Source organism: Trematomus bernacchii, unplaced genomic scaffold (genome assembly GCF_902827165.1).
Source record: "Trematomus bernacchii unplaced genomic scaffold, fTreBer1.1, whole genome shotgun sequence".
NCBI lineage: Eukaryota > Metazoa > Chordata > Actinopteri > Perciformes > Nototheniidae > Trematomus > Trematomus bernacchii.
In genome coordinates this window covers 1,341,045-1,366,752 of record NW_022988098.1, presented here as the reverse complement: position 1 = coordinate 1,366,752, position 25,708 = coordinate 1,341,045, and the positions used below count along the sequence as shown (strand labels likewise).

The window sequence follows — 25,708 nt, the reverse complement described above, 5'->3', positions numbered from 1 at the left end:
GCCATGCCCAGATTATCTAGCTTGTGGCCCTAGGGCAGGCATTTCCTATATGGGCCCCACCTCACTGTCACCGATCTGTTTTGCAAACTGCGAAAGCCCACCCCTCAAATCCTTATTAACCCAAAGATATTCAAAGAACGTGGGTAGGGATGGGACACTATAGGATGTTATCATGGATCGCGACAAAAACACTCACAAAAAAATGGTGTGGTGAATTTCCAGAATAGGGATGATCGTAATACATCCTTACCTTTCCTATCGAGTTGAGAAATGTAAAATGGAGCCTAATTAAAAATAATAATAATAATAATAATAATAATAATAATAATAATAATAATAATAATAATACAGGAACAAAAAATAAAAAAACAGACTTCTACCATGTTTCCATTAACTTATGTATCCTTCATTTAGGAAGGGAGCTCTTTTGATTTAAGATAACATTTTTCAAAATTGTCTTAGTTTTCACCTTAAAGATGTTCACTCAAAAGAGATGTCCTACCTGTCATGTAATTTTATATATTTTTGTTCCTGACTTTATGTAAGGTTACTTATGTTGTGCTTATAAGAGTTTTAGGCATATATTGATGATAGTTGGAATAATATTGCAAATTGATTAAACATAAGTTTTATCTTTGTTTTGGCTTGGATATTTGTCCAATGCCTGTAATGTCAGTATTTGTGCAACACATTCACAATATAGTCACCCCATAAATATACTTAATGAAGTCAGTTAATTGAGTCTCTTATGGTCTCTGGCCCAGAGTGGGGACCCTCTAGAAGCTGGTGTTAACTTAGAATTGTTTACAGCAGCTTAAAAATACTTTTTAACAACCGAGTCACCGATCATATCCCGCCATCCAAAGTGGACATTTGTTGTATCCACTTTCGTCACTACAGTATACTATATTTACCGGGAGTGGCCTCACTGTAGCCCCAGTGTACCTTGCCAAGCTGATCCCGCCCCTCGCTGGGGAGAAAGCTGGTGCACAGGCTTGCAGTGGAGAGTGATCCCATCGCAGTGACTGTCGGAGCAGCCCACCCCTCTGCAGTATGCATGTTCGCCAGGGAATCCGCGAAGTTCTCACGTCCCAGCAGTGTACTTCACCGGCGAGAGACCATCTACTCAAGAGTCGAGGATAATAAACTTGGATGTGGCAGGCGGACCGGAGGCGGAAAGCCCGGAGTGACCGGAGGAATATAGGATTAATACAGGAATACAGGCTGCCGCTCTCCTCTGAACCTGGACAATCATGCATGTGCTCTTCTGGGGCTTGGGGTTCCTACTTTTCCCTGATTTCTTGAATGTAGTTGCCTCTACGGGGAAATTGCTTTTGAATTCAAACACAGGTAAAGTATGCCGCTCCGACTACCCATGCATTTCCCCTCATAAAGTAGTTCTCTAACATTGAAGGCAGAGAATGAATGAGTTTGAATTCAGCCAAGCACATGACTTGCAGCGCTTTTTCTTTAGATATCTAAAGTTTACTGAGTGTCATTTCCTTGAATTGCTGTGAAACAACGGATTTTTCCAGGAAAATAAAATTGATATGCATATTACATACATATTCGGTCTCTTTGATTTGTACTGATGCTATTGGATTGCTACTTAATTCTCAACTGCTTTGTTATTCCCCAGCAAAAGAGAAGATTGGCGCTTATGAGATTGTAACACCGGTGCGAGTGAATGAAGCCGGTGACAAGTTTCCCACAAGTGTGCACTTCAGGAGGAAAAGGCGAAGTTTGGACGAAAGCACCGGCAACACCACGGATCAGTGGGCCTCGTCAAATATCCATTACAGGATATCTGCTTTCGGACAGCATTATCACCTCAACCTCACGCAGGATTCGGGATTTATCGCACCTCTCTACACTGTGTCAGTATTTGGAGGGCCCCGAGGAGATAACATAACGGATTTTGCAGCAGATGGGGAGGTGGAGGAAGAGGAGGACACGGAGTTAAGGCACTGCTTCTATAAAGGACTTGTAAATGCAGAAGCAGAACACGCCGCAGTCATCAGTTTGTGCTCCGGACTGGTGAGTTTTTACGCACGGTTACACTCGTCGTGCATGTGATGACTTTACCACCGGGTGCTTTACTTTTCAACCATGGCTATTTAGTGGGCATTATGGCAATACCTGGAAACCTGCCTCAACGTTGGTTCAGAAAGAAAAAAGTAAAGACATTGTTAGTGCAAACTTAGTGCGCAAACTGTTTTTAAATGATAGAGCAACTATCAAACGTAAGCAGTCATGCATTAGTCTGCTTTCAAATATGTTTTGAAACAGTTCAAAACTGCGTATATCCAATAAAAACAGTTGTAAACATTCATCAAAATTAAGTGAAGCTAAAGCTGAGTTACTTAACAATTGGACAATGCATGAGTTGTTATAGCTTATGATTGTTGCAGGATCCTCTAGTGGGGCTTTCAGAGTCTAAATAACTCAAAATAGTACAAAACTGTACTAACTAACTAATAACTTTCTAGAGTCGCAAGTCCATTGGTTGCAGTCAAGTTTAATGAACACTCAGCTCTAAATCTTACTCCCATGCCTCTTTCTGGTCTCCCGGTTGTCAGTGACGTCTTTACGCACGCTAATGCAGCGGGAGTACGGGTGGTACCGACGTCATCACAAATTGGTCCGAACTCCCAGGCTTGCGTTTTAGAGTGGAGCAAAAGTGCACTCTGAGTTTATATCTAAAAGCACCACAGAGGTGACAGATTAGATACATATGAGAAAAGGTTTAATGTACTCCCTAATGACTAATCAAATTAAAATATGTTCTGAATGCTCTGCACTGCAGAGAGCTTTAGGGATTTGAGCTGACATTTATGGAGCATACATTCATATTTATTCAGGCAATACTGCAGATAGCCACACATTCTGTACTTCTTAAAATGTGATACTTTTTTTTTTGCAGGGAAGCTTGTAGGGAGATTCTGTTTGGCCTTACCAACTCTCATAATGTAGTAATGCCAATCGTGTACTGCTCAAGGGAATGTAAGGCAGAAAGGAAGCTTCAGTGTTCCCCCTCACTAAAAAACAATCCATCCTGTAGCACATATTTTGCACATGCATGACAATTGAAAATGTTTTCTTGTGAGAACTTTAAAAAAAAGTATATATTACCATCAGGGATTACAAATGTGTGTGGCAAACTTGTATCAGCCCCCAGGGCTGCCATGATGATTTTCCGTTGCCAATGAGCAAAATGTGCTTGGGTTGGCAGCTCCTTATCTGGAACATCATAGACCTCCACGTTAGCCAGTCACACTAGACGTGCCAGGTGAAATACATAAAACAGGGCTTTCAGCAAGCCTGCCAAAAACATACAGTCTCACTATGTTCCCTGATAGTCATCACAGGTCTTACTGTTATGCTTTTCCTCCTGCTTTGAGACCAGTCTAACATGAATGCAAAAATACATCTATTGAAGCCCTTGGGTCTCTGAATTGCTTATTTTCTCTAATTTTGAGTAAATGAGCCACATTCAACTGTTGCTTGCAATAAGACTTTCTGTACATATAACATACATTGCATTAAAGTGGTATGGCGGCTGACTGATTTGCAGAACTATCTTCCTGAACCATACGGTATATTCCCCTTGGTCCTGTTTGTATTCACTTTGCAAGTTTTCCCCATGTTTGCATATGTTGCTGCTGTAAAGGAATGAGCATTTATAGAAAATAGACTCATGGAGACTAACTGTTGTGCATTTGTTTTCTGCCATCCAGCTTGGCACTTTCAGGTCTCCAGAAGGAGAGTACTTTGTGGAGCCCCTACACAACTATCAAGGAGAACATTATGAAGAGGAACACACAAAACCTCATATTGTATACAGGAAGAGCGCACCCAAGGAACCACCATCTGGGGAGAACACAGCTTGTGACACTTCAGGTATTTGATTTACATGATGCATTTGCATGCATGCAATGTATACAGAAAAGATTATCACAAATGTACAAACTCTAAACACCACAAACAAATACCTTAATGCCTCTATACATGCGCTTTCAAACAGAGATACACACGTGCAACTAATGTTAATTCGGACCTCACCACTGAGATGGCCAATTGGCTGTCTTCAATATCTTCTCAAGTCAACTATCACCCAGTGTCCCCTTTCTAACTAACTAGTCCACTGATGTTTCTGACCATGGACCTCCCAAGTGCTACATTTAAAAACCAAAAAACTGTGTATGTGGTTGCTTCTTGTGCTTGTATGTGTTACGTGTGTATTGTGAGTTGAATTTGCCATTTTGTGGGTCCGTATGTCACACATAATGTGACCTTTTTAATTGGTTCTTTCAGACATCATTGTGTGCTTCCCCCAAAGGCTCTGCTATCAGTTGCAACAGGGGACCAATAATATAATAGACACTCAGCTGTTTGAGCTATGACAGTCATTTTAACATGTTTCTAAGGAGCCATACACAGCATATCTGGTTTGTGTTGATATTTAGGCCCATTTTGGAAGGCCAAGATTGAAAATAAACAAATGACTCCGCAGAGCTGGTTCTTGAACATAAATTATTTGAAAAATGAAACATAAAACGATTGATAATATTAGGGGGAAAAAGGAACGATACTTAATGATTCAATAGTGAAATATTGTTTCCCCTTTTCTGTGCCATTTATTAATGAAATGCTCTAATTGATGTGGACATTTTTCAAATTGACAGTATTTAAGTAGAAGTATTGTATTGAAACTATCTTGGCTTTCATATCATGTATTGGCCTGCTCAGTGCAGAACCCACTGCTACACAGTAGTGAGGAAGCTTTCCAACTATCACACAGGAAAATCATTTGTAAGTTCACCCTTGTATCACTCCATCTCAGTTTACTGGCTGAACTTCCTGTTGACTCTTGTACTTCCTCCTCCTCTTTGATAAGAAAGTTGGGTAGACCCACTGCCATGAACATGCAGTGTAAACTTTATAGTAAAGAAGCCATGCAACTTAAACGTGTCAAATGATCAAAACTAAGAAAACAAATCAGATAAATATGTTCTCTTTGTCTGCTAGACATCTGTCTGCAGATGTTTGGTTGTTCTGTGGTCTGTGGTCTGTTGTGTGTGTGTGTGTGTGTGTGTGTGTGTGTGTGTGTGTGTGTGTGTGTGTGTGTGTGTGTGTGTGTGTGTGTGTGTGGGTGTGGGTGGGTGTGGGTGTGGGTGTGTGTGTGTGTGGGTGTGGGTGGGTGTGGGTGTGTGTGTGTGTGTGATATCATATCATAGCCTGAAGGAACATCAATTTGACTGTGAGAGATTTTTGGCCAAGAATGATTCATCTTTGTACAAAGATCCATTGTAACCTTGTGATCTTTGAAGTACAGCAGATTGTTCTTCCTTTATCAGAAATCTTGTATACTGAAAGCAGATCCAATAATATGATGTAGTTCTAGTTCACTGTAATTTAGGTGGGGATGCATTGTTGGTGGTCCAGAGAGGGTGATCTGCATGTGATGGGAAAACAAAAAAAGACTGGCATTCAGCAGTTTTGTTGCCCTGCCATGATTACAATCTGAATTAATTCCCCTTAGTGTTAAGAGGTTTTGCTGCCCAGTTGTTAAACTGCCTTCTTTTAGCTTGAGCTTTGCAGTTTGTGCTCAATTTTTATGGCTGGGTGCCAGGTTTACCTAGTCTGAACTCTTTGCCCTTCTCTCTTCCTTCTTTTCTGAAAGAGGACTAGGAGAGAAAAAAAGGCATTCCAGGCAGTGTTCATTTGTCAACCAACTCTTTCAGCGACAATAAACAACAAAGAGAAAGCGGTATTTTAACAATACACATTTCCAGTCAGCCAACTGACCTAATTTATTTTGACATTTAAAAACATAAACTCACTTCTTAAGCTTTATTGTAAACACACATTGATTCATACCTTGTATGTTTTTTTTGTTGAATGAATGAATTTCCCATCATCCTTCAATCTTTGTATATTTACAAATGCTCCATTGCTTCCCTCTCTAGGTCACAAACACAGACACAAGAGACACAATCTGAAGAGAGGGCCAGTGGTCGGGGTTACCAATGTGTCCAATGCAGCCCCGGTGGTCAGCGGAGGCATGTTCAATGACGTGGAGTCACTAAGCGCCGGCGTGGCCAGCGGTGCTTTGCTCGGATCGGCGAGCGGCAACTCCAGCGCCAGACCATCAAATGATAGCAGCGGTGACTCAGGACCTCACAAGAGAACAAAGCGCTTCCTCTCCTACCCACGCTTTGTTGAAGTCATGCTGGTGGCCGACAGCAAAATGGTGGAGCATCATGGCAGCAACCTACAACACTACATTCTCACATTAATGTCCATAGTAAGTTATACTTCTGCTAGTTGGTTGATGGAGGCAGTGGGCTGGGAGATGGAAGTGTGTTTATGTATCTGCACAATTATGGCCAGAAAGTACATGTGGTGCACAAAATGTATGTACCTGTTCTGCTGAGCTGCAAGTCAGTCAGTTGGTCTTTGGAGGAGGGTCATAGAAGGGGAAAAGGGCAGCCTAGGGCAGGGGTAAACACCTCTTTCAAACAGCTAGAAGGAAGAGAGGGCAGCTCGAGGTAGAGTTGGCCTGACAGCTTTGATGAATGTTAAAAATAAGCTCAGGTATGTCACATAGAGCGCATACTCGCGGCCACTTCAAATACCAGTTTCCTCAGGCGTCTGGGGCCAACAGTGGGGGGGAGGCTAGGATGACCTATATTCTGTTTCTTGGCAAAGCTTGCCTTCTCTACAGGGGCTCAGGCCATTATCAACTTGATCTTTCAATCAACCAAATTCCCGACACTTACTTAAAACTGCAGGAAGGCAGCCCATGATAGATTTTCCAGTTAATATACTGTGTCACATTTCACCTTGGTTAAGTGAAGGAACATATTGTTACATATTGATCCGCATAACACAAATAAATTCATCTTGAAAATGTTTTCATTCAGAGGATTCAGCTCATGTTTTATTCTTTTCTTCAGGTATCTTCCATCTACAAGGACCCCAGCATTGGCAACCTCATTAACATTGTGATTGTAAAGTTAGTCATAATAAACAACGAGCCGGTAAGACTGCTAATTAGTTTGGATCCATGTACTTGCTCACTTAAATCAAGTATGTGGTGATCAATGTTGTCATTCCTTTTAATCATTTCTCTCCGTTTGTTCTCAGGAAGGCCCAGTCATTTCATTTAATGCACAGACTACTTTAAAGAACTTCTGCATTTGGCAGCAGAGCCAGAACCTCCTGGATGATAACCATCATTCCCATCATGACACTGCCATCCTAATAACCAGGTGCAAGAAACGTATAGAATTATTGAATGAATTGCTGCTGACAGCCACTTATCCCATTGACCAAATCACATTGTCCAAGTTCAAATTCTTGGAGATCATTTACGTAAAAGAAAGGGAATTAATTGTCTCCAGAGGCCTGATGAATTTACTACTATTTGAACCTAAATGACAAGGACCCCATTCAATTTGGGGAAGTGTTCTTGTCTTGTGCAGTGCCACTGACCATTACCCATTATCTGTGTATCCACCACAGGCAGGACATCTGCAGAGCAAGAGACAAGTGTGACACGTTAGGTACGTGCATTTTGTTTTTAAATGTGCTCATAGACTTCAAACCATATAATCAATTATATGATTTACTTTTGTGTGATGCTGGTGGATAAATCATGATGGAAAAAGAGCAGAAATGACGTGAGCTTCCTTTTTTGTCCCGTTTTTAAGGATTGGCAGAGTTGGGGACGGTGTGTGATCCATACAGGAGTTGCAGCATCAGTGAGGACAATGGACTCAGCACCGCATTCACCATCGCCCATGAACTTGGCCATGTGTAAGCACAGCATGTGTCCACTGGTTGTTTAACTTCAGCACTGTGATACTGCTCCTAGTTAGGGGAAGTGTTTCCGTCAGTGAGACATTAGTGACACATCAAAAGTCTCTAGGAGTCGATGCTTGCTAACCAGCAGATGGGGATCAAGGAGTCCTGCTTATTTGGAACAAAAACAGCAGTGCATTCCTTTTTGTTTTCCCATTATTTGCTGATGCGTTGGTGTGTTTCTGATTATATTTCAAATTTGACCTGCCTTTCATTTTGAGGGTAAAGAGAAACGACGGTAAATTAGATTCTCAGAAATGTAGTGAAACCTGCCCTTCAGCAAACTCTGCATTGTCCAACGTCCTGATTCAGCCAGAGCCAGTGGAGACTGTTACAGCCCTTAACAGCCCTTAACAGCCCTTAACAGCCCTCATCACCTCTAACAAATGCTCCTTCTAACCACTAAACAAAAGGTGGGATTGTTCACATCCACGTTTATCCGCATCAAGCGGTGACAACATGCTTGACGGCTACTTAGTGCAGAGCTCAGTGTTAGATGGTACCTGTCAGGTGGGGGGCTGAGTAGCTCAGAGGGAGGGCTACGGGCAGTGCGCTGCTGTACCTGTCCACCGCCAACCAGGATCCTATTTACTCACCCTGCAGGAGCTTGATTGTTCTCTTATACTCATGCTGCTCTGATTTTTCTTATTATGCTTGGTCTATTGCCCAATGTTCATATAATTCAATATTGTGCTGGTTGCATTCCAAACACCCCGCAATCAGGAAATACAAATGCTCTGTATTATTTTAAGCTGCAACCATGAATGGGTTTTACCAAAGCCAACATTATAGTGACAGAGGAAATATATCATCAATGTTAAGATTTAAAACATGTGCACAGACCAATGAAATGCACTGAAGCACAAACAAACATTTTTCTATTTGATTCTTGTGTATTTCGGTTTGCAAAATACTTATGATATGAAACATCCTAGTTGTAGGCTGTCATCAACATTAATACTGGCTTTTGTTATGTTAATCTCAGCCAAATACTGGGAGAAGGAATCTATTTCTCTTGTTTAATGTTGTATCTGTTTTCTCTGTGCTAGGTTCAACATGCCTCATGATGACAGTAACAAGTGTAAGGAGGATGGAGTTAAGATTCAGCAACATGTGATGGCGCCCACACTTAACTACAACACAAACCCTTGGATGTGGTCAAAGTGTAGCAAGAAGTACATCACAGAGTTCCTTGAGTATGTCATACTGTTTTCTTCAGGATTGTTAGATATTGTAGATGTTTTTTCTAGCATTTCTGCTGAGAAGTTCCTAAATTACTTGAATCAAATAGGATGTGCATGTGTGGAAGTTTTTCAATAGTGTTTTAAAACCCTGGCAAAATACCCTTTTAGAATACTGTGTTTGTACAACTTTATCACAGAGATTTCACACATCCATTAAACATACAAACACACACAGAGTGCAGTGTATGCATACTGTATGCATTTCTTACCCCAACTTTGGCAGCAACAGCCACATTTCTAGGTTTAAATGTAAACAAACAGTCACCATGTCTCAGGGCTTCCAAAGACTCTTGCAGAGAAACATCAGGGAACCCCTACTGTAGGAAAGAGTAAAAAAAGTGTATCTGGCAGCTGTCAAAAATCTATTTTGCGAAACTATCCACCCACACTATCCAAAGTTATACATGTGTCCCCAACGCTTGAGATCCCCCCAATTACAAATAACTGACTGAATATAAACAGAAACTAGTAAAGAAAGTGAGAAATGTACAGTAAAAAATGACATCTCCAGCTGTACTGAGTGTGTTCTCTGTTTGTCTATGTCTTTTGTTTTTCCCTTTTTTTCTTTAAGTCATTTAATTTGTATTTCTTAATAGCACAGGATATGGTGAGTGCTTGCTGGACGAGCCCGCTTCTAGACCGTACAGTCTGTCGCAGCAGCTGCCTGGACGGGTATACAATGTCAATAAACAGTGTGAATTGATATTTGGGCAGGGGACGCAGGTGTGCCCATATATGGTAGGTGAAGTCTGTGTTCAAATCCAAACTGTCATGTTGCACGTGTGGGTCTTTGGGTCTTCTGTTTTGATCATATGCTGCAGTTTAAATAATAATAATAATTCCTTATATTTATTATAGCGCTTTTTCCATGACCCAAAGCGCTTTACAGATACACATTACACATACATACATGTAATGGTCATGTACTGTGGACAATACCCACAGGAGCAAATTCAGGTGAAGTGTCTTGCCCAAGGACACAACGGCTTTACAGACGCAGCGGCGGGTTTCGCCCCCTTGATCTGATGATCAATGCACAGCCCACTGCGCCACACCGCCCATCTTCACACCTCAAAGTCATCAAGGCGCTTTACAAGTACACATTAGTATCATACATGTACTGTGGACAATACCCACAGGAGCAAATTCGGGTGAAGTGTCTTGCCCAAGGACACAACGGCCTGACGCAGTGGCGGCGGGAGCGGGTTTCGAACTGGAGTTCCCCAACGCCCCCTTGATCTGATGATCAAACGCACAGCCCGCTGCGCCACTCCGCCCCTGAAAAACAACTTAATGATAGTTTGTTCTAAGATGCAAACAAATAACAACAAATGTAACTGATATATAGGACCTAGAATCAGGCTCGAATCATCATACCAAACCATCCATATACTTTAGTATGGTCTTGTTGATGAAATGCATACTGCAGAAATGTCTCCAAAATAAATGTGATACTCTTAAGCACTGTAAGTTGTCTTACTGTATGGAGTCACCTTCTGGCATGTTGTGTTAAAATGTGGACGTGTGCCAAATGAAGTCCATACTTTTTACAGAGTTCAACAGTAAGGTTATTAGCATGACATTCACGTGCCCTGTCTTTCCCTGATTGTCTGACTTGTTATGTGGAATCTCAAGGTTAACGCTGTGTGTTTGTGTATTTCCCAGACCCAGTGTAGGAGGCTGTGGTGCACCAGTCCAGAGGGGGCCCAGCGGGGCTGCAGGACCCAGCACATGCCGTGGGCAGACGGCACTGAATGCTCTCCTGGGAAGGTAGGAAAAGTGGCAGGAGCAAGAAATAAGAGTTCAAAATCCGTTTTATTTAAGTTTTTCATGTCTAAAGATAAAAAACATGTTAAACATCTTTCGACAACACAGGATAGACACATTTGTATCCATTACATTACATTTAAATACCCATATGGTTCTGTTTATACTCTAACCACATTTCTTAATTTTGATGTAACAACCTTTCCAGTGAGTCGTGGAAAAAATGGATTATGGACACATGGTAAACTCTAGTAATTAAACATGGCTGGCATGTAAGAGTGTGGCGTGAAGTTGTACATGATGGAGGTATCGCTCACGTCGACTCTCTTAGTGTAGCTTTTAATTACGACTTTCTCACTAACCCCTGGCTTCCTGCCACTAAGACTGAGAGAACATGAAAGCGACATGGAGGCCTAAGAGGACACACACACACACACACACACACACACACACACACACACACACACACACACACACAACCTTTCAAACCTTTTCATGTTTGCCCCAATCTCTCATCCCATGTCATGCAGTACACCAGACTAAACACTTAATCTGGAGTCTGTTTGTTGAACACAGCAAGATTATCCTCCTGTTATGAGCTGAGATATATTTATTGACTTTGTGCGTGACATTTTCCTGTCTCCTGGCCAGACAGACTCTTCCGTGTAATGTCTTTTTCAGTTCCTTTTTTTCTATTTACTTCACTGTATAATTTCTCCCAGATTAGCATCAAAGCACCGGAGAGCAGATAGATGTGTTGCCAGTTCCATGGATACAATTTCATAAGCTCACTCTGTCTGTTCTCTCCCTCTTGGACATATTCTGTATTTTTTTCTTTCTTCCACTTGCTAACCACATTCACTCCTTCTGCTCCTATTCTTTCTCTCTTCATTCATTTTTTCATACATTTCTTTGTCGTTGCAGCACTGCAAACATGGCCTGTGTATAGCAAAAGAGCATGACGCTGCACCTGTAGAGGGGGCGTGGGGAGTTTGGAGCCCTTTCGGTACCTGTTCTCGGACGTGCGGAGGTGGCATCAAGATTGCTGCGCGCGAATGCAACCGACCCGTGTGAGCAGTCCCTCTCTTTGTAGTCACGCATGCCTAGTGGACCTTGTCTCCATCTTAGCTGCTAAAGTCAATGTACCATAGATCAAACCTCCTTAAAGGAATTCTTTTCATAGCTAGTGTTCATCAACTGATGCCCTCTGATAGCAGATCCTACAGGGTTGTTTCCTGGAAAATTAAAAGATCACTCAAGTTTCCATGTGTGGCCTTGCATCTTAGTTTAATAGATGTATAGAAAAATAACGGCATGACGAGAATGAGTTTGTATCTAAAAAGCATGCCAGCGGCATACTCTAGGTTTGTGATGAGAAATGGAGAATAGGTGAATGTTTGACCTGTAGTGGTAAGCATCCATTTAAAATATTGACTACATTTAACTAAACATCCCTAAAATCCCTTTCTTAATCTTGCTTCCAGGCCCAGGAATGGAGGACTGTATTGTGTGGGTCGCCGAATGAAGTTTCGTTCCTGTAACTCTGAGCCCTGCTCCATGCAGACGAAGGACTTCCGGGAGGAACAATGCGCGGCTTTCGATGGCAGGCACTTCAACATTAACGGTCTACCTCCAAATGTTCGCTGGGTGCCCAAATACAGCGGAAGTAAGAATCCTTTTTTATGTCCCTGGCATCCTGTTTGCTTCTTTTGCCAACCCCTTTTGCATAATAGACACATAATGTTAGTTAGGCGTTATAATCCATTATTATTCAGTGTTTTTGTCTCTTTGTTGCTTCTTTTTTCAGTCCTGATGAAGGACCGGTGCAAGCTGTTCTGTAGGGTGGCAGGCAGCACGGCCTACTACCAGCTCAGGGACAGGGTCATTGACGGCACGCCGTGTGGACCCGATACCAACGACATCTGTGTCCAGGGCCTGTGCAGGGTGAGGCTTTTTTCAAAAAGCATTTCAGTACTTTGCCAAACCAGACTGTGTATATTGCCTCAAACCTTTGACAGATAGAGTTTTAGTTTGAAAGCAATATGCTTCTTGAAAGAATCAGTGGGTTTCTCTGTGTAAACTGGTAACCACACACAGTCTTTTGGTTAGGTTGTGGTTCAGTAAGTGGCCTCCCTGGCCTTAGTAAGTGGATTTTATCCATGCGGCTCTTGATCTGCCTTCAAAATGTAGAAGCAAATTTCATGTCATTCCTTATGTGGACATTTCTTTCAGATGAGTGTCAACGATATGGCCATGACTCAATTTCTCATTTAACAATTTTATGGGTCCCTGGGTTTGACTTGATCTTACACGATCAGTATTTCATCAAGACATACTGGCCAAGTAAAAGTCCATTTATCTTGCTTTTTTTTTTTTCAATGAGTCTGCCTTTTCTGTTCTTTAAGCCTTCTTATGCATTGTCCTATAATGTCTGCACATCCCTCTCAACTTTCTCCCTTATATCCTCCATATTTTCTTAATTTATCTTCCACTATCTCTCCCTGTTTGTCTCTTTTCTACTGTAACCCTTTACATTACTCCTGGCATTGTCCTATTTTATATTTAATACATATCCTTCATTTCTACCTCTTTACTGAACAGCAAGCGGGCTGCGACCATGTATTAAACTCTAAAGCCAGGAGGGACAAGTGTGGCGTGTGCGGAGGTGACAACTCTTCCTGCAAAACTGTGGCAGGCACCTTTAACATTGTCCAGTATGGTGAGCTATAGCCTCTTTTATTACACTTTCATTTACTTTCAGCTAGTATAAAAGACAGCAGCTCTTTTTATGTTGCTTTAACACATGTCTACATGTGCTTAGTTGTCTGTATCATAGGCAGAGAACTAGAGTGTACTAATGATCTAAACACAATACTCATAATTGCAGGCTATAATGAAGTTGTGCGAATACCAAGTGGTGCTACAAACGTAGATGTGCGTCAACACAGCTACTCAGGGAAGCCGGAGGATGACAACTACCTCGGTAAGACCTCCATTACCTTGTTTCAAAGAAATTGGCATATTCTCATTGTATTTCTACATTTACATAAATATTAGCAATTTTTAAAACAATATGCTCTCTGTGATTAATGTTCAGCTTTTGGGTGTTAAGTAAATGAACTGCAAACCCAAGGAGTTCAAGTATAGTGTGCATGCTAACACAATAATGAGCCAGAACTCGGCCCTTGGGTACCATTCCAGCTAGCTCAGTTGGTTTTAAAGGTCACCTATCATGCTATTTGTAGGCAATAGCATAGGTCTCAGATATATAAAAATATATAAAAAACATGTCTATGAAGTGTTTTGCTCAAAATACCAAACAGATCACCCATTCTAGCCATGCCTCATATCCCTCTATTTCACTTCCTGTTTCAAAAGTGCTGATTTGGGGTATAAAGCTTTGGAAAAAAAAAAAAGGAGGGGGGTTGAGCTCATGCGGGACCCGGCAGCTACTGTCTAAACTAAATACTATGAAACGCCATATCATGGATTATCAAGGATTATTTCTGAAACAGTATGGAGCTCAAAGGCTTTCTCTCTTGCCGGTTATACCACAAGGTGAGTTCCTTTTTATTTCCTGCTTCTTCACACACATGCTCTCCAGTACAGGTTAGCTCTGAGTGTTAGCGATGCTAATGTAAACATGCACCGACCATATTACGTCCAAAACAGTCGGGCATTGTTTCTGATAGCAACTTTCTGATAAGGCCGTGGGTCCACATTTCCGATATTACGTCATATCGGACGCAAATCTGGATCAGCTCCGTTGTAGCCCCGTTTTTAGAGATTTGGGTACGGAGGAAAAGAGAGAGGGTTTTATTTTCTGACGCTGCGTGAGTTCCCCGACACACCGGGGACACATGTTTATGTATAAAATACATCAAAAAGTGCATTTTGCATGATGGGTCCTCTTTAAGGCCTTTGTATTTTGTGTGTGTGTGCAGCTGTTCATGTTCTTTGGTTCTGTACATTTTTGTCTTTCTGTACAATATGTCTGTCTGGATATGGCTGCTTTGTCAGCTATTAGTGTGCATGTCTTGTTGGCACAAGCATGCTAATACTTGAGCTCAGATAGCCCTCTGGCTACCATTCCATTAAGGTCAACTAAGGTGTGTCTGTACTGTAAGTGCAGTGTATGTTTGCATATTTTTATCCTTTATTCTGTCTCTATGTCTGTATATTTCCCTTTATGCATGACTATATGCCACCCTGTAAACGTATTAACATGTTTTTGTTTAGTTGTCACCCTTTATTGTGTGTGTTTTTATGTGTGTTTTTATGTGGGCACAGTCATTAACTGGAAGCGATTTTGCTGGAATGAGGGCGGCTCTCCACGGTCATATTAGGGTAATGTGTGAAATGGCCAGGAAAGTAAAGGCAGGAAATTAGCTCCATAATCGCATTAGGGCGAATGAGTGCAGCAGACTGCTGATGAACAGAACAGGATGCCCATGGATGGGACTTCTCCGGGAATAGAAGATTATTTTACCCCAATAAGACTTTACTGCTGCCTACTGCATGTGCCTTACTGTAAATGAAAATGTCATCCACAGTGTTGCTAAGGTGCTCTGTAAAATGCAAAATCAAGCTATTGCTTCTTTTACTTTAGCTTGTTTAAAGTCATCATAAGAATTTCACATCGAATTTCCACTCATTTTGGCTCTCTGTGAGTGCTCGTATATCTTAAAATCGTTTTAAATTTTGCCAGTTTTTAAAGATTTTTAATAGTTTGTTTTATTTCGCATATTGACTGGCTAATGTGCCATTTTATTTGTGTTTTACAGCTGTATTTGTCTGCCTGTCTTGTCTGTGTTTTATCTGTTGTAACTTTGTTCATGCTGCCCTTCTTGGCCAGGTCACTCTTGAAAAAGAGATTTTAATCTCAATGAGTCTTTTTACCTGGTTAAATAAAGGATATATATCTGTCTCTGTGGGCTCAAACAAGTGTTTTCTCTCTCTCTCTCTCTCTCTGCAGCCATATCAAACAGCCGCGCAGAGTTCCTGCTTAATGGAGAGTTTGTGGTCAGCATGTTCAAAAGGGAAATCAAAGTAGGAAATGCCGTCATTGAGTACAGTGGCTCTGACCATGTCATTGAGAGGATCAACTGTACTGAGCGCATCGAGGAAGACATCATTGTCCAGGTAAATGGTCCTTATCCAGCCACTCCTCATGTCCTTATGATCCTTATATCCTTATATCCACTTAAAATGTTAGTTTTAATAGTTCTACAGGTTTGACCTTCAAAGGTTTTTACCTTTACTTAAGAACGAGTGGACTATGTATGATGTCTAAAACTCATAATCCTACTGTAATATAATGCATATCACATTGCCTGCCTAATCCCCAGGTGCTGTCTGTGGGGAACCTTTACAACCCAGATGTCAGGTACTCCTTTAACATCCCCATAGAAGACAAACCTCAGCAGTTCTTCTGGGATGCCTATGGGCCCTGGCAGGAGTGCAGCCGACTGTGCCAAGGTGAGGGGGAGGCACCAAGGGTCTGGCAAAGTGAGGTGATGCGAGTGGTCGATGATAAATCTTGTGGTGAGAGTAAAAAAGAGATGAGACGGAGAGAGCAGACGTGGGAACTGCTGAGCCGGAGGCATAGGAGAGAGAGGATTGTTTGGCTAAACTTGACAGCTTCGTGCTAGACATATAGGTTTGGAACAAGTGATTAAAGTTCAACCTCGTAGTGTGCTGTGTCAGATTACCTTCTTTGACATGACCATGGATATGTCGGAGTGTGTAGGCGTGCAGAGGCGGATCGCAGGTAAACTCGAAAACCTGTTGTGTGTTATAACTCAAACACTTTGTCTGAGAATGTCTTTTTCCACTTTTTGACACTGCCCTGCTTGAAGTACCAACAGTAAATTCCAAAGAGAAACCAATGAGTTCACACAGCAGGATAAACAGCAAACATGTATTGCCCTCAGCACCTTTTGATTTTTCAATTTACTTTAGATTTGCTGGCAGTCTGCAGCACACAAAGCTCTGAGAACTTGGTAACATGGTACTGATAGAGAATATATTTCCTGCAGCCACATGAGGTTTAAATCTCACTCATGTAAAGTTGGTGCAGTGTGATTAAATGCTGGGATTTCAACTCAAAGGCCAAGGTAAAGCACACCAACATTGCTGCAGGTAGTCATTGCAATCCTATGATCTTGTCAATTGTACTTGAGCAAGCTGTTGCTTTGACTCAGACAACTACATGGAGGACCGTAAAGATGCTGAGGTGAGGCAGTTGAAGGAGATTCACCTGATGATGAAGTTATTAAATCATTGATTGCAACTCTAGTCATAAGCTTTGCATATTCATTTGTGTTTTTGTCATTGATAAAAAACAAACAAATGGTGCAAAATGTGTTCAAAAGTCTAAAAAACATTTTCTTTAATATCTCTTTTGATGGAGGTAACACAAACAAATATTCTCATGGGTGCAGTATTTCAACATTATGAGTTTAGGAATAAGTTCATATAAGTATACCTGCTGTTCAAGCGTCATGATGTCTTTATAGGAGAGCGCAAGCGGAAGATCCTCTGTAGCAGAGAGTCGGACAGGGCGGTGGTGTCAGACCAGAGGTGTCACGGTACAGCAAGACCTGCTGTCTTCACTGAGCCCTGTAACACTGAGTGTGAACTCAGGTTAGTTTGACCAGTTCAGCCAGTCTTTATTATGATCCAATCAATGAATTCGTTTTCACTTAATCATTGTACAATACTGATAAGGATTTTGCCTATCACCCGCGATGCAGGTGGCATGTGGCTCGTAAGAGTGAGTGCACATCTCAGTGCGGCCCCGGATACCGTACCCTGGAAATATACTGTGCCAAAATCAGCCGTGACGATGGTAAAACCCAGAAGGTGGATGACCGTTTCTGTAGCAGTCAGCAAAAACCTGATGACAAGGAAGGTTGCCATGGAGACTGTAACCCAGGCGGCTGGGAGTACTCGTCTTGGTCTGAGGTAAAATAGTTGTGGGAAAAGGGTTTGTGTGTGTGAGCATAATCTAGATGTTTGTCAAAGTCTATCACGGGTGGTGTTTGCATGTTTACACGAGTTGATGTTCAAACGCTTGTATCGCAGTGCTCCAAGAGCTGTGGTGGAGGCAACCGCCGCCGCGGGGCAGTGTGTCGGAAAGCTGCCGAGGCTGGAGGGGATGAGAGCAAATGCAGTCAAAGGGACAAGACGACCGTCCAACCCTGCAATGAGTTCCTCTGTCCACAATGGAAGACTGCGGACTGGTCTGAGGTCAGTTCAGCTCCTATTCTGTTCTCACTGCCCAGTACAAAATCTGATGTTCAGATTAAAAACAAATGCACTGTTCTTAATTTATAGCAAAATACATAGAAAACTCGAGGAATGATGACTTAGCGTAAAGTTACAGGAAGCTTGTGCATATCCACATTTTCTGGAGGAATGTCATTTCTTTTTCGGAGGCCATGTTTATTCAATATAAAGAGAAATCATGTAAATACTATAGTTTTAAGCCAGCAGTGATCTGAGTCAAATGTAAATTGATCGTGCATGCCTCCCTGGTGGAGTTTCTCCCCCTCCTCCCACTATATTGAGGGTTGGGAAATTGCTGATTGCAGGCTAAGATTCTACTTAACTGCTGTACAGTTTACACATTGTAGAGCGAGGCGCTCGCAAAGCTTTGTGCTGCATTCCAGGAATATTTTAGATCTCCCATGTGGTGCTGATAAATACAAACACCTACACTGCACTGTATACTTATGCACTGTACACTACTCACACATAAACACACACTCTGGCCCTGTCTTTTGGTTCATTCCAACCACTATTTGTTTTGTAATCTGCATATCCTGCTTTCCTCTACACCAAGTGATCTCTTCCTCTGTCATGAAATAGCATTCCAGCAGGTTCAATGTAATAACATACTGTATACTCTCACTCTAAAACCTGAATTTTCCTTTATTCCAGTGCCTCGTGACGTGTGGCAAAGGCTATAAGCACCGTCAGACCTGGTGTCAGTTTGGTGAGGACCGTTTAGATGACCGATTTTGTGGCTCACCTAAACTGGAGTCTGTGCAGACGTGCCAGCAACCGGAGTGTGCCTCGTGGCAGGTTGGACCCTGGGGACAGGTGAGTCCTATTTATACATACACCTTGTTTAAGGTTTAAGGTTGTTAAATATGGATCTGGTGTAAAGTTAAATGATCACTGTTTATTTCAGAACAGATGAAAAGAACATCACTCTGTTTGGTCTAAAACTGGGAATTATAATTTAGCGTTCAGATTGGCCAGTTGGCCTAATAAACAAACATTATCTCAATGAAGAATTGGTGTTTTTTTCCCAAGACTTTTAAGAGGCTATTCCAGAAACTTGATGAATAGTCACATATTTTATACACAGGCAATATAGAGGTCTACCCTGGCAAATGTGAAGCAGCACAACGGCTGAAGCTTACAATTACTGTTGCTTCTCTGATGAATTATTCCCAGATGTAAACGAAGGGGAGGACACGGATAAGCTAAGCTCATCATTTAGCACTGTCCCCTCTTCTCTCGCCTGTTTAGATTCAGAGCACATCCTGCCAAAATAAATATACAAACGCTACGGATGATGTGGGTAGGCGTGTTCTTCTACAAAAGCATTATATAGGGTTATGCATACAATATATAGTGTCTGTGTGTGCAGGAGTCATTTGTGTGTGTGCACAGAGAACTGAACACCCAAAAATGTGAGATATTTTTGTGCCCCCCATCAGAGGATGTGCGCACGTTAAGGTATATTTGAAGTTGTTTAATGAAGCGTTGTCAAATTGTAGTTGAAGGTGCCGCCAAACAAGCTTGACCCTGTTTCACTGGAGGCAGTGAGGCAGAAGGGAGCGTGGAGTAGTGCCCTCTGACTTGGCTACAGTGGAAAAAAGACAAGTGCAATGTATATGGGCAAAGGTTCCTCATGTATTTGATCTTTGAGACCCCGCTTGAAGCTTGGATTTCTCTCAGAGAGTGGAGGGCAGAATAAGCCTTTTTATCTGCTGAGCCTGGTGTACCGTTTTTGAATTTGTTTGTGTGGGGGATTAGTTTCTTGGCTCAGATGAACATCTTTGTTTTTCTGTGCTATTTGCTTGCCTCTTCCTAAGTTTCTCTTTGCGCTCTGTTACTAATGTTTCCCCACCACTCCTTTTTTCCCCCTCTTTGAACCCAGTGCACTACCTCGTGTGGGCCAGGCTACCAGATGCGAGCGGTGAAGTGTGTAGTTGGCTCTTATGGTGTTGTCATGGACGACACTGAATGTAATGCTGCCACCCGACCCACTGACACCCAGGTAAAGCATTCTCTCTTTCTTTCCTGTCATCCTCTTACCCTCTATAACATCTTTCTTTCACTTCTCCCAACTGCCCACAATCTCTTTATCTGTCCTTCGCTGTGAGAGCAACAGCTTAGTCTCAAACTGTGTGGAGAGAAGGAAGCATCCACATTCATGCGCACTGACACTCAAAACACACACGGGCAGACACACACATTTCATTTCCACCTGGTCTCAATAAAGCTATGTTGTCTGATCTAGTCTGGTCTAGAGGGAGAGAAAAAGGGGGAGGTAATACCAGCCTCACTATCCCCACATAGAGACACACAACTGTCACACAGAATCCCCAAAAGAAAGAACAAATTGTTTGAGATAACCTTACAGTGTTATTCTTCTGATTACTATAGATTATTATCTCTGTATAATAAGTACGCTTGAAACTTTCCTGTATGTTCATTTCAATAGAGCTGGACACTTTACCACAGGCCGAAACAACCCTATTTCACAGGATACTAATGTTTAATAAACTACTAATACTAAATCAGGCTAGTGTGAAAAAAAGTGATGACACAATTACAAATATATTGCTCCTTTATCCTCCACCACTTACAGATACAGACATAGATGTCATCAGGTTTACATGTGGAATTGTTTTTCTAAATCTGCTTGTGCATCTGTTTGTTAAGTGCTCGACTCACAAAAAGAGAGACAGAAACACCAAAGGAACCTATTTGGAGCTGAATCAGAGTTGTGTTTGGTCAGCGCGGGGCGTAAACCCATTTCAGAGGGCTGAGCATGCAGACTCAGAATGAGGCCCCCCTCTAGTCGCAGCGGCTCTTAATTCCGGTGCCTGGGCCGACAGAGCCAGTGACCCCGAAGCAGTCGCCCCACCTCGTTGTGATTCCAACCAGCCAGCCATGAAGTGGGCCACCAGCCGCCAGTCCCACCAGGCAGCCACCAAGCAGGGCTTAGAGAGAAAGAAGGGTAGATGGATGGGTGGAGGTCTGAATAAAGAGAGGAGAACGGTTGAGGCAAAAGATGCTTTGCTCAGTACTTCCACACACCAGGTTATACATGTTAAATGTGACTTTGACAGGAAGTGTGCGTAGAGCTAATCTAAATGCTGCCATGAGGACTATTTGCTTCCATCAGGAGGCGGAGTGAGGAATGTGGAGCCTGCTCAGATCCTATGAACCTGATTAAGGCCCTCATTCCTAGAGACTGGGGGTCAGAGGGCATTGGGGGGGAAGAGGAAAGGGCGGAAGGTAAGAGACAAGGGAGTGGATTAGGGGTGGAGTTTACAACCACGCCAGCATGGGCATTGGAGCCCTGAATACCACTCCACTATGACCTGTTATGACAGGGATCAGGGCTTTATGCTGAGTGGCTTACTGCCACAATCCATAGTTTTAACTGACGGGGCGGACCCTGTACATGTTATTTTGGTGAGGTTGGGGGAAAGGATTGATGGGAACACAACTACACTGAAACATAGAGCCAAAGGAATAAAGTTTAAGTTAATAATGACTGTCCCATGTCAGAGGAGCTATCTCTGATATTCATGGTATTTTGTGGTCAGGGACAGATGTTGTTACAGTATATTCATTTTGTTAATCACTGCATGAATGGGTGTATGTGTCCTCCCTTCCACAGGACTGTGAACTGGTCCAGTGTCCCAGCAGCCACCCTGTTCCCCCAGGAACTAAAGTCCCCTCCAACCAGGGCCACAAAACACAGTGGCGATTTGGCTCCTGGACCCAGGTTGGTAGTCCGGTCACATCTTCATTTTGTTTGTCTCTTGTTGGTTTCCAGTTTCTTAACCTTTCTCTTCCGCAAAACAGTGTAGTGCCAGCTGTGGCAAAGGGACACGTATGCGCTATGTGAGTTGCCGTGACAACCAGGGTGGTGTGGCAGAGGAGGCGGCGTGCGCCCACCTCCCAAAACCCCCTGCCAGAGAAGTGTGCTCGGTAGTGGCCTGCGGACAGTGGAAAGTGCTGGAATGGACAGCGGTAAGAAAAAACATCCGTCGTCCTGTACTCCACTGTATCTGACCCAGTTACTGTTTATCTCAACATTACAACTTAAAAGAGCTGCACCTACATGTACAGTATACAAGCCAGATGTTGTTGTTTCAAATGAAATCAGCATTTAAAAAATGTTTGAAATTAATCAACATTTAAAAAGGGTTTTTCCTGTTTCCATTAGAACTGCATCTGTTGATTAACATTAATTATGTGCTGTCAATATTGCAATCCAGATGTTTTTCTTCCTGCAAGATTGATTGATTTCAGTATCCTCTATATAATTTTTTAACAACACTGACAATTATTGTCTGCACACGCTATGTGTGTGTGTGTGTGTGTGTGTGTGTGTGTGTGTGTGTGTGTGTGTGTGTGTGTGTGTGTGTGTGTGTGTGTGTGTGTGTGTGTGTGTGTGTGTGTGTGTGTGTGTGTGTGTGTGTGTGTGTGTGTGTGTGTGTGTGTGTGTGTAGTGAGGCAAACGTTTCTGGAGCTGGGAGATGCAAGGGGCTGCAGTGAGGGGCTCCAGTCTTGTTTACAGATGTTTCTCATCAGAGTCCTTGTGATACAGTACAGCCAGACTGCAGGTCTGGTCACCATACACACCCACACATGTACCACCAAGCCAAAGACACTCATTGACCCCCCCCCCCCAAATGGAAATAGTTCATCCCAAGGCCAAAAATGATATCAGGGGCCTATCCCAGCCACACACATGCACACTAGTTGTACTAACCCATAGCATTTGTCGTGCAGTGGCACTCCAGTGTGACCATTTTGTTAATGGTCTCATGGCTTGAACAGTAAGGCATCCACAGCTTCCTCTAGTATCAGATCATACACTTTAACTTGCTGTATGTAAAACCTTCTTGCAGTATCTAAAATAATGTGAAAGGTATTACATTGTGACGCAGCAGTATAAATCTCTGGACAGTGTAATCCCAGGTGGGATTCTGGAGTAGACAGCTGTTGCATAAGTATAATACATCGCCTTATGTAAGACAGAAAGTGAACTCAGCAAGGGAGGAGCTGCGTGACACGCATTAGTGCTTGGATAAAGTTCTGCCTTTTTCTTTCCTAAAAATAAATATATCTGAACTTGGGTCCTTTAAGGAGACACTGCATCGCCAGACCTCTTTAATTAATTGGGAGTTAGTTGCTGCCCCCCAGTGAGAGGATTTAAGTTTGTTGAGATCTAAAGTCAGCTGGATGCATCAGGCACAGTCATTCAGGCACTGTTCAGGACTATCACAGGGAAAAGGGAGCTGAGCCTGAAGGGGAATCTCTTCATTTCCCTGAGTGTCATCTGTGCTTCTCGTTTCTCTTGTAAGATCTTTCAATATCTGGAAAGGATAAAGAAAGATAGAGAGAAAGGCTTTCTTAACTTTGACCTTTTTAGCACCACACATCGCTTTCTGTACTGTTGTTACATGTTGTAGCTGAGTTTTTTGCCCGTGCATAGTGTTGGCATTTTTAAGATTTGCAATTACTTACTTGATGACAAGGATACTCAACATGGTAAATATATCATAACCCTAAAGTTATTATAGCACCTGTGATCGATTTATTTTCTTCCAATATGGTTAAACCTCTGAAATCGCAGGTTAAACAGTCAGGTCTGATGGCCCACTTGAAGCCATTCATACCAATAGCAGGTCGATATAAATGGTTGATCTTTTTGACTTGCCTCCACCATCTAATAATTACAGTTTTCTTCAAGAATGTGTTTTTATGTCTTATTGCATATGCACTTATTTTCTCTTCTTTCAGTGCTCGGTGACCTGTGGCCAGGGGAAGACCACACGGCAGGTCCAGTGTGTCAACTACAGTGAGCAGGAGATGAATTCTAATGAGTGTGACCTAGACGATCGTCCTCCTACAGAGCAGGACTGTGCTATGTCTCAATGCCCGTCCCGCTCCAGTGAGTCCCGACCTTTCCCGTCCTCTCCAAATGGCAGCTCCAGGAACAACCTGCCCCGCAGCCAATCCCACCAATGGAGGACTGGACCCTGGGGAGCGGTAAGGCATCTTCCACAAAGCAGCACCACATCACACCACTGTAATGTCTGTTCAGTAAATATGAGCCACAGGGACACTGGTATTGATGTCAACTTGTGAGTCTGTGTGCTTGTCATCATGGCAAAAATAGTGCTTTTGGAGAAACCTACTGCAGTGGGAACTACTAATACACTGCCAGGTGTTTACATTTCTGTATGTTTTTCAGTATGTGGACAGATTTGTTTCACCTAAATCTCGTCACACCTGTGCAAGATGCTTTCACAAAACCTGACAGGCGTGTAGTTGAGATCAGAATAAAGGTTGAGTTTGTAGATGAGTGTGGTTCAAACAAGAGCGCCAGCGCCATACTTCTTGCACTATGTGGTATCGCGACTGGTGGGAACTCTTCACATGATGGTTTCCTGTTTGTTTTGTGAACATATTAGACAAGTATGAGATAGCTATTATACAATAAGTGAGATTAAGAGTCCTTGAAGATATTTAAGTGATTTAACTCCTACACTGTGTTATGTAGCCAAAAAAAAAACGTTGACAATCACTCATGAAGTGTGAGTCTGTTTTTTAGGCCCTGGTCTCTTTTAAGACAAGACTTTTAATTATTGTGATGTAACACCACGGGATTACGTGACCCAGGAGACACTGGCTGTCCCTCATATGAACCCCTTTATTTCAATTGTTGTTTTTTTTAAACTGTCTCTCTACTAAAATAACTTTTGACCTACAAATAATTCTAGGAAGTGAGTGAAGCTATTTCTGGTGTCACTTCCTGCCTCTGTCTTGAGGATATGTATTTGAATATAGCAGCAGATATGGTCAGTCGTTTAAAATAACCTGTCTCTTAGTATGGGCTTTGCTAGCAGCAAAAACACAACTCATAGTGCACATTGATTTGTACTGTTTGCATTTAACCATGTATTCAAAGACACATTGATTTAATACTTTGCAGCCACGAGTCATACTTAAGTGTGTGTTTTTGCGTCATCATGTCTTAAGGAAATGTAAATAATGTACAGTAGAATAACCCCTGGGACCTATTTACACCTATACACTGCACATCTGTGTGTGAGAACCGTCGATTTGACCGTGTGCACTCTTCCCTCTGTACACTAGTGCTCCAGCACATGTGCAGGAGGTTTCCAGCGGCGTGTAGTCGTGTGCCAGGATGAGAACGGTTACCCTGCCAACAGCTGTGAGGATCGCAGCCAGCCCAATGAGCAACGGTCCTGTGAGTCAGGACCCTGTCCACAGTGGATCTACGGCAACTGGGGAGAGGTAAGACAGATGCCAACTCACTGATTGGTTAGATTACAGTTTACTCTCTGAAAGATCATGGACCAGCTTTAAGAAAACATTTCAAACTGTGGGATCAGCATTTTTGTTAAAAAAAAAAAAGAAAGAAAAATAATTTGACCAATGCATTGAAATTCAGCTAAGGCTTTCGAATGTAAATCACATGCAGCAATGGCCCTAGTTTTTACTTTACACTCAAATACCTTTTTCCCCATACCTACCTGTAA

General features: G+C 42.4%; 1 protein-coding gene across 1 annotated transcript in view; it reads left to right on the top strand.

Annotated features, from left to right (window-relative positions):
- Positions 1-1,044: 1,044 nt before the first annotated feature.
- Positions 1,045-25,708, top strand: part of adamts9 (ADAM metallopeptidase with thrombospondin type 1 motif, 9) — a 46,435-nt gene continuing 21,771 nt past the window's right edge. Inside the window, exons 1-27 of the mRNA XM_034121929.1 lie at positions 1,045-1,350; positions 1,640-2,037; positions 3,738-3,900; positions 5,970-6,307; positions 6,960-7,043; positions 7,150-7,274; positions 7,528-7,568; positions 7,716-7,821; positions 8,916-9,062; positions 9,707-9,848; positions 10,776-10,880; positions 11,802-11,947; positions 12,362-12,543; positions 12,685-12,821; positions 13,479-13,596; positions 13,765-13,860; positions 15,853-16,019; positions 16,226-16,355; positions 17,396-17,522; positions 17,633-17,843; positions 17,964-18,128; positions 18,822-18,983; positions 20,053-20,172; positions 21,808-21,915; positions 21,996-22,163; positions 23,943-24,191; positions 25,302-25,463. Of these exons, the coding sequence (XP_033977820.1) occupies positions 1,254-1,350; positions 1,640-2,037; positions 3,738-3,900; positions 5,970-6,307; positions 6,960-7,043; positions 7,150-7,274; positions 7,528-7,568; positions 7,716-7,821; positions 8,916-9,062; positions 9,707-9,848; positions 10,776-10,880; positions 11,802-11,947; positions 12,362-12,543; positions 12,685-12,821; positions 13,479-13,596; positions 13,765-13,860; positions 15,853-16,019; positions 16,226-16,355; positions 17,396-17,522; positions 17,633-17,843; positions 17,964-18,128; positions 18,822-18,983; positions 20,053-20,172; positions 21,808-21,915; positions 21,996-22,163; positions 23,943-24,191; positions 25,302-25,463 (4,194 nt within the window). The 5' untranslated portion in view covers positions 1,045-1,253. The remainder of the gene's footprint in view (positions 1,351-1,639; positions 2,038-3,737; positions 3,901-5,969; positions 6,308-6,959; positions 7,044-7,149; positions 7,275-7,527; positions 7,569-7,715; positions 7,822-8,915; positions 9,063-9,706; positions 9,849-10,775; positions 10,881-11,801; positions 11,948-12,361; positions 12,544-12,684; positions 12,822-13,478; positions 13,597-13,764; positions 13,861-15,852; positions 16,020-16,225; positions 16,356-17,395; positions 17,523-17,632; positions 17,844-17,963; positions 18,129-18,821; positions 18,984-20,052; positions 20,173-21,807; positions 21,916-21,995; positions 22,164-23,942; positions 24,192-25,301; positions 25,464-25,708) is intronic.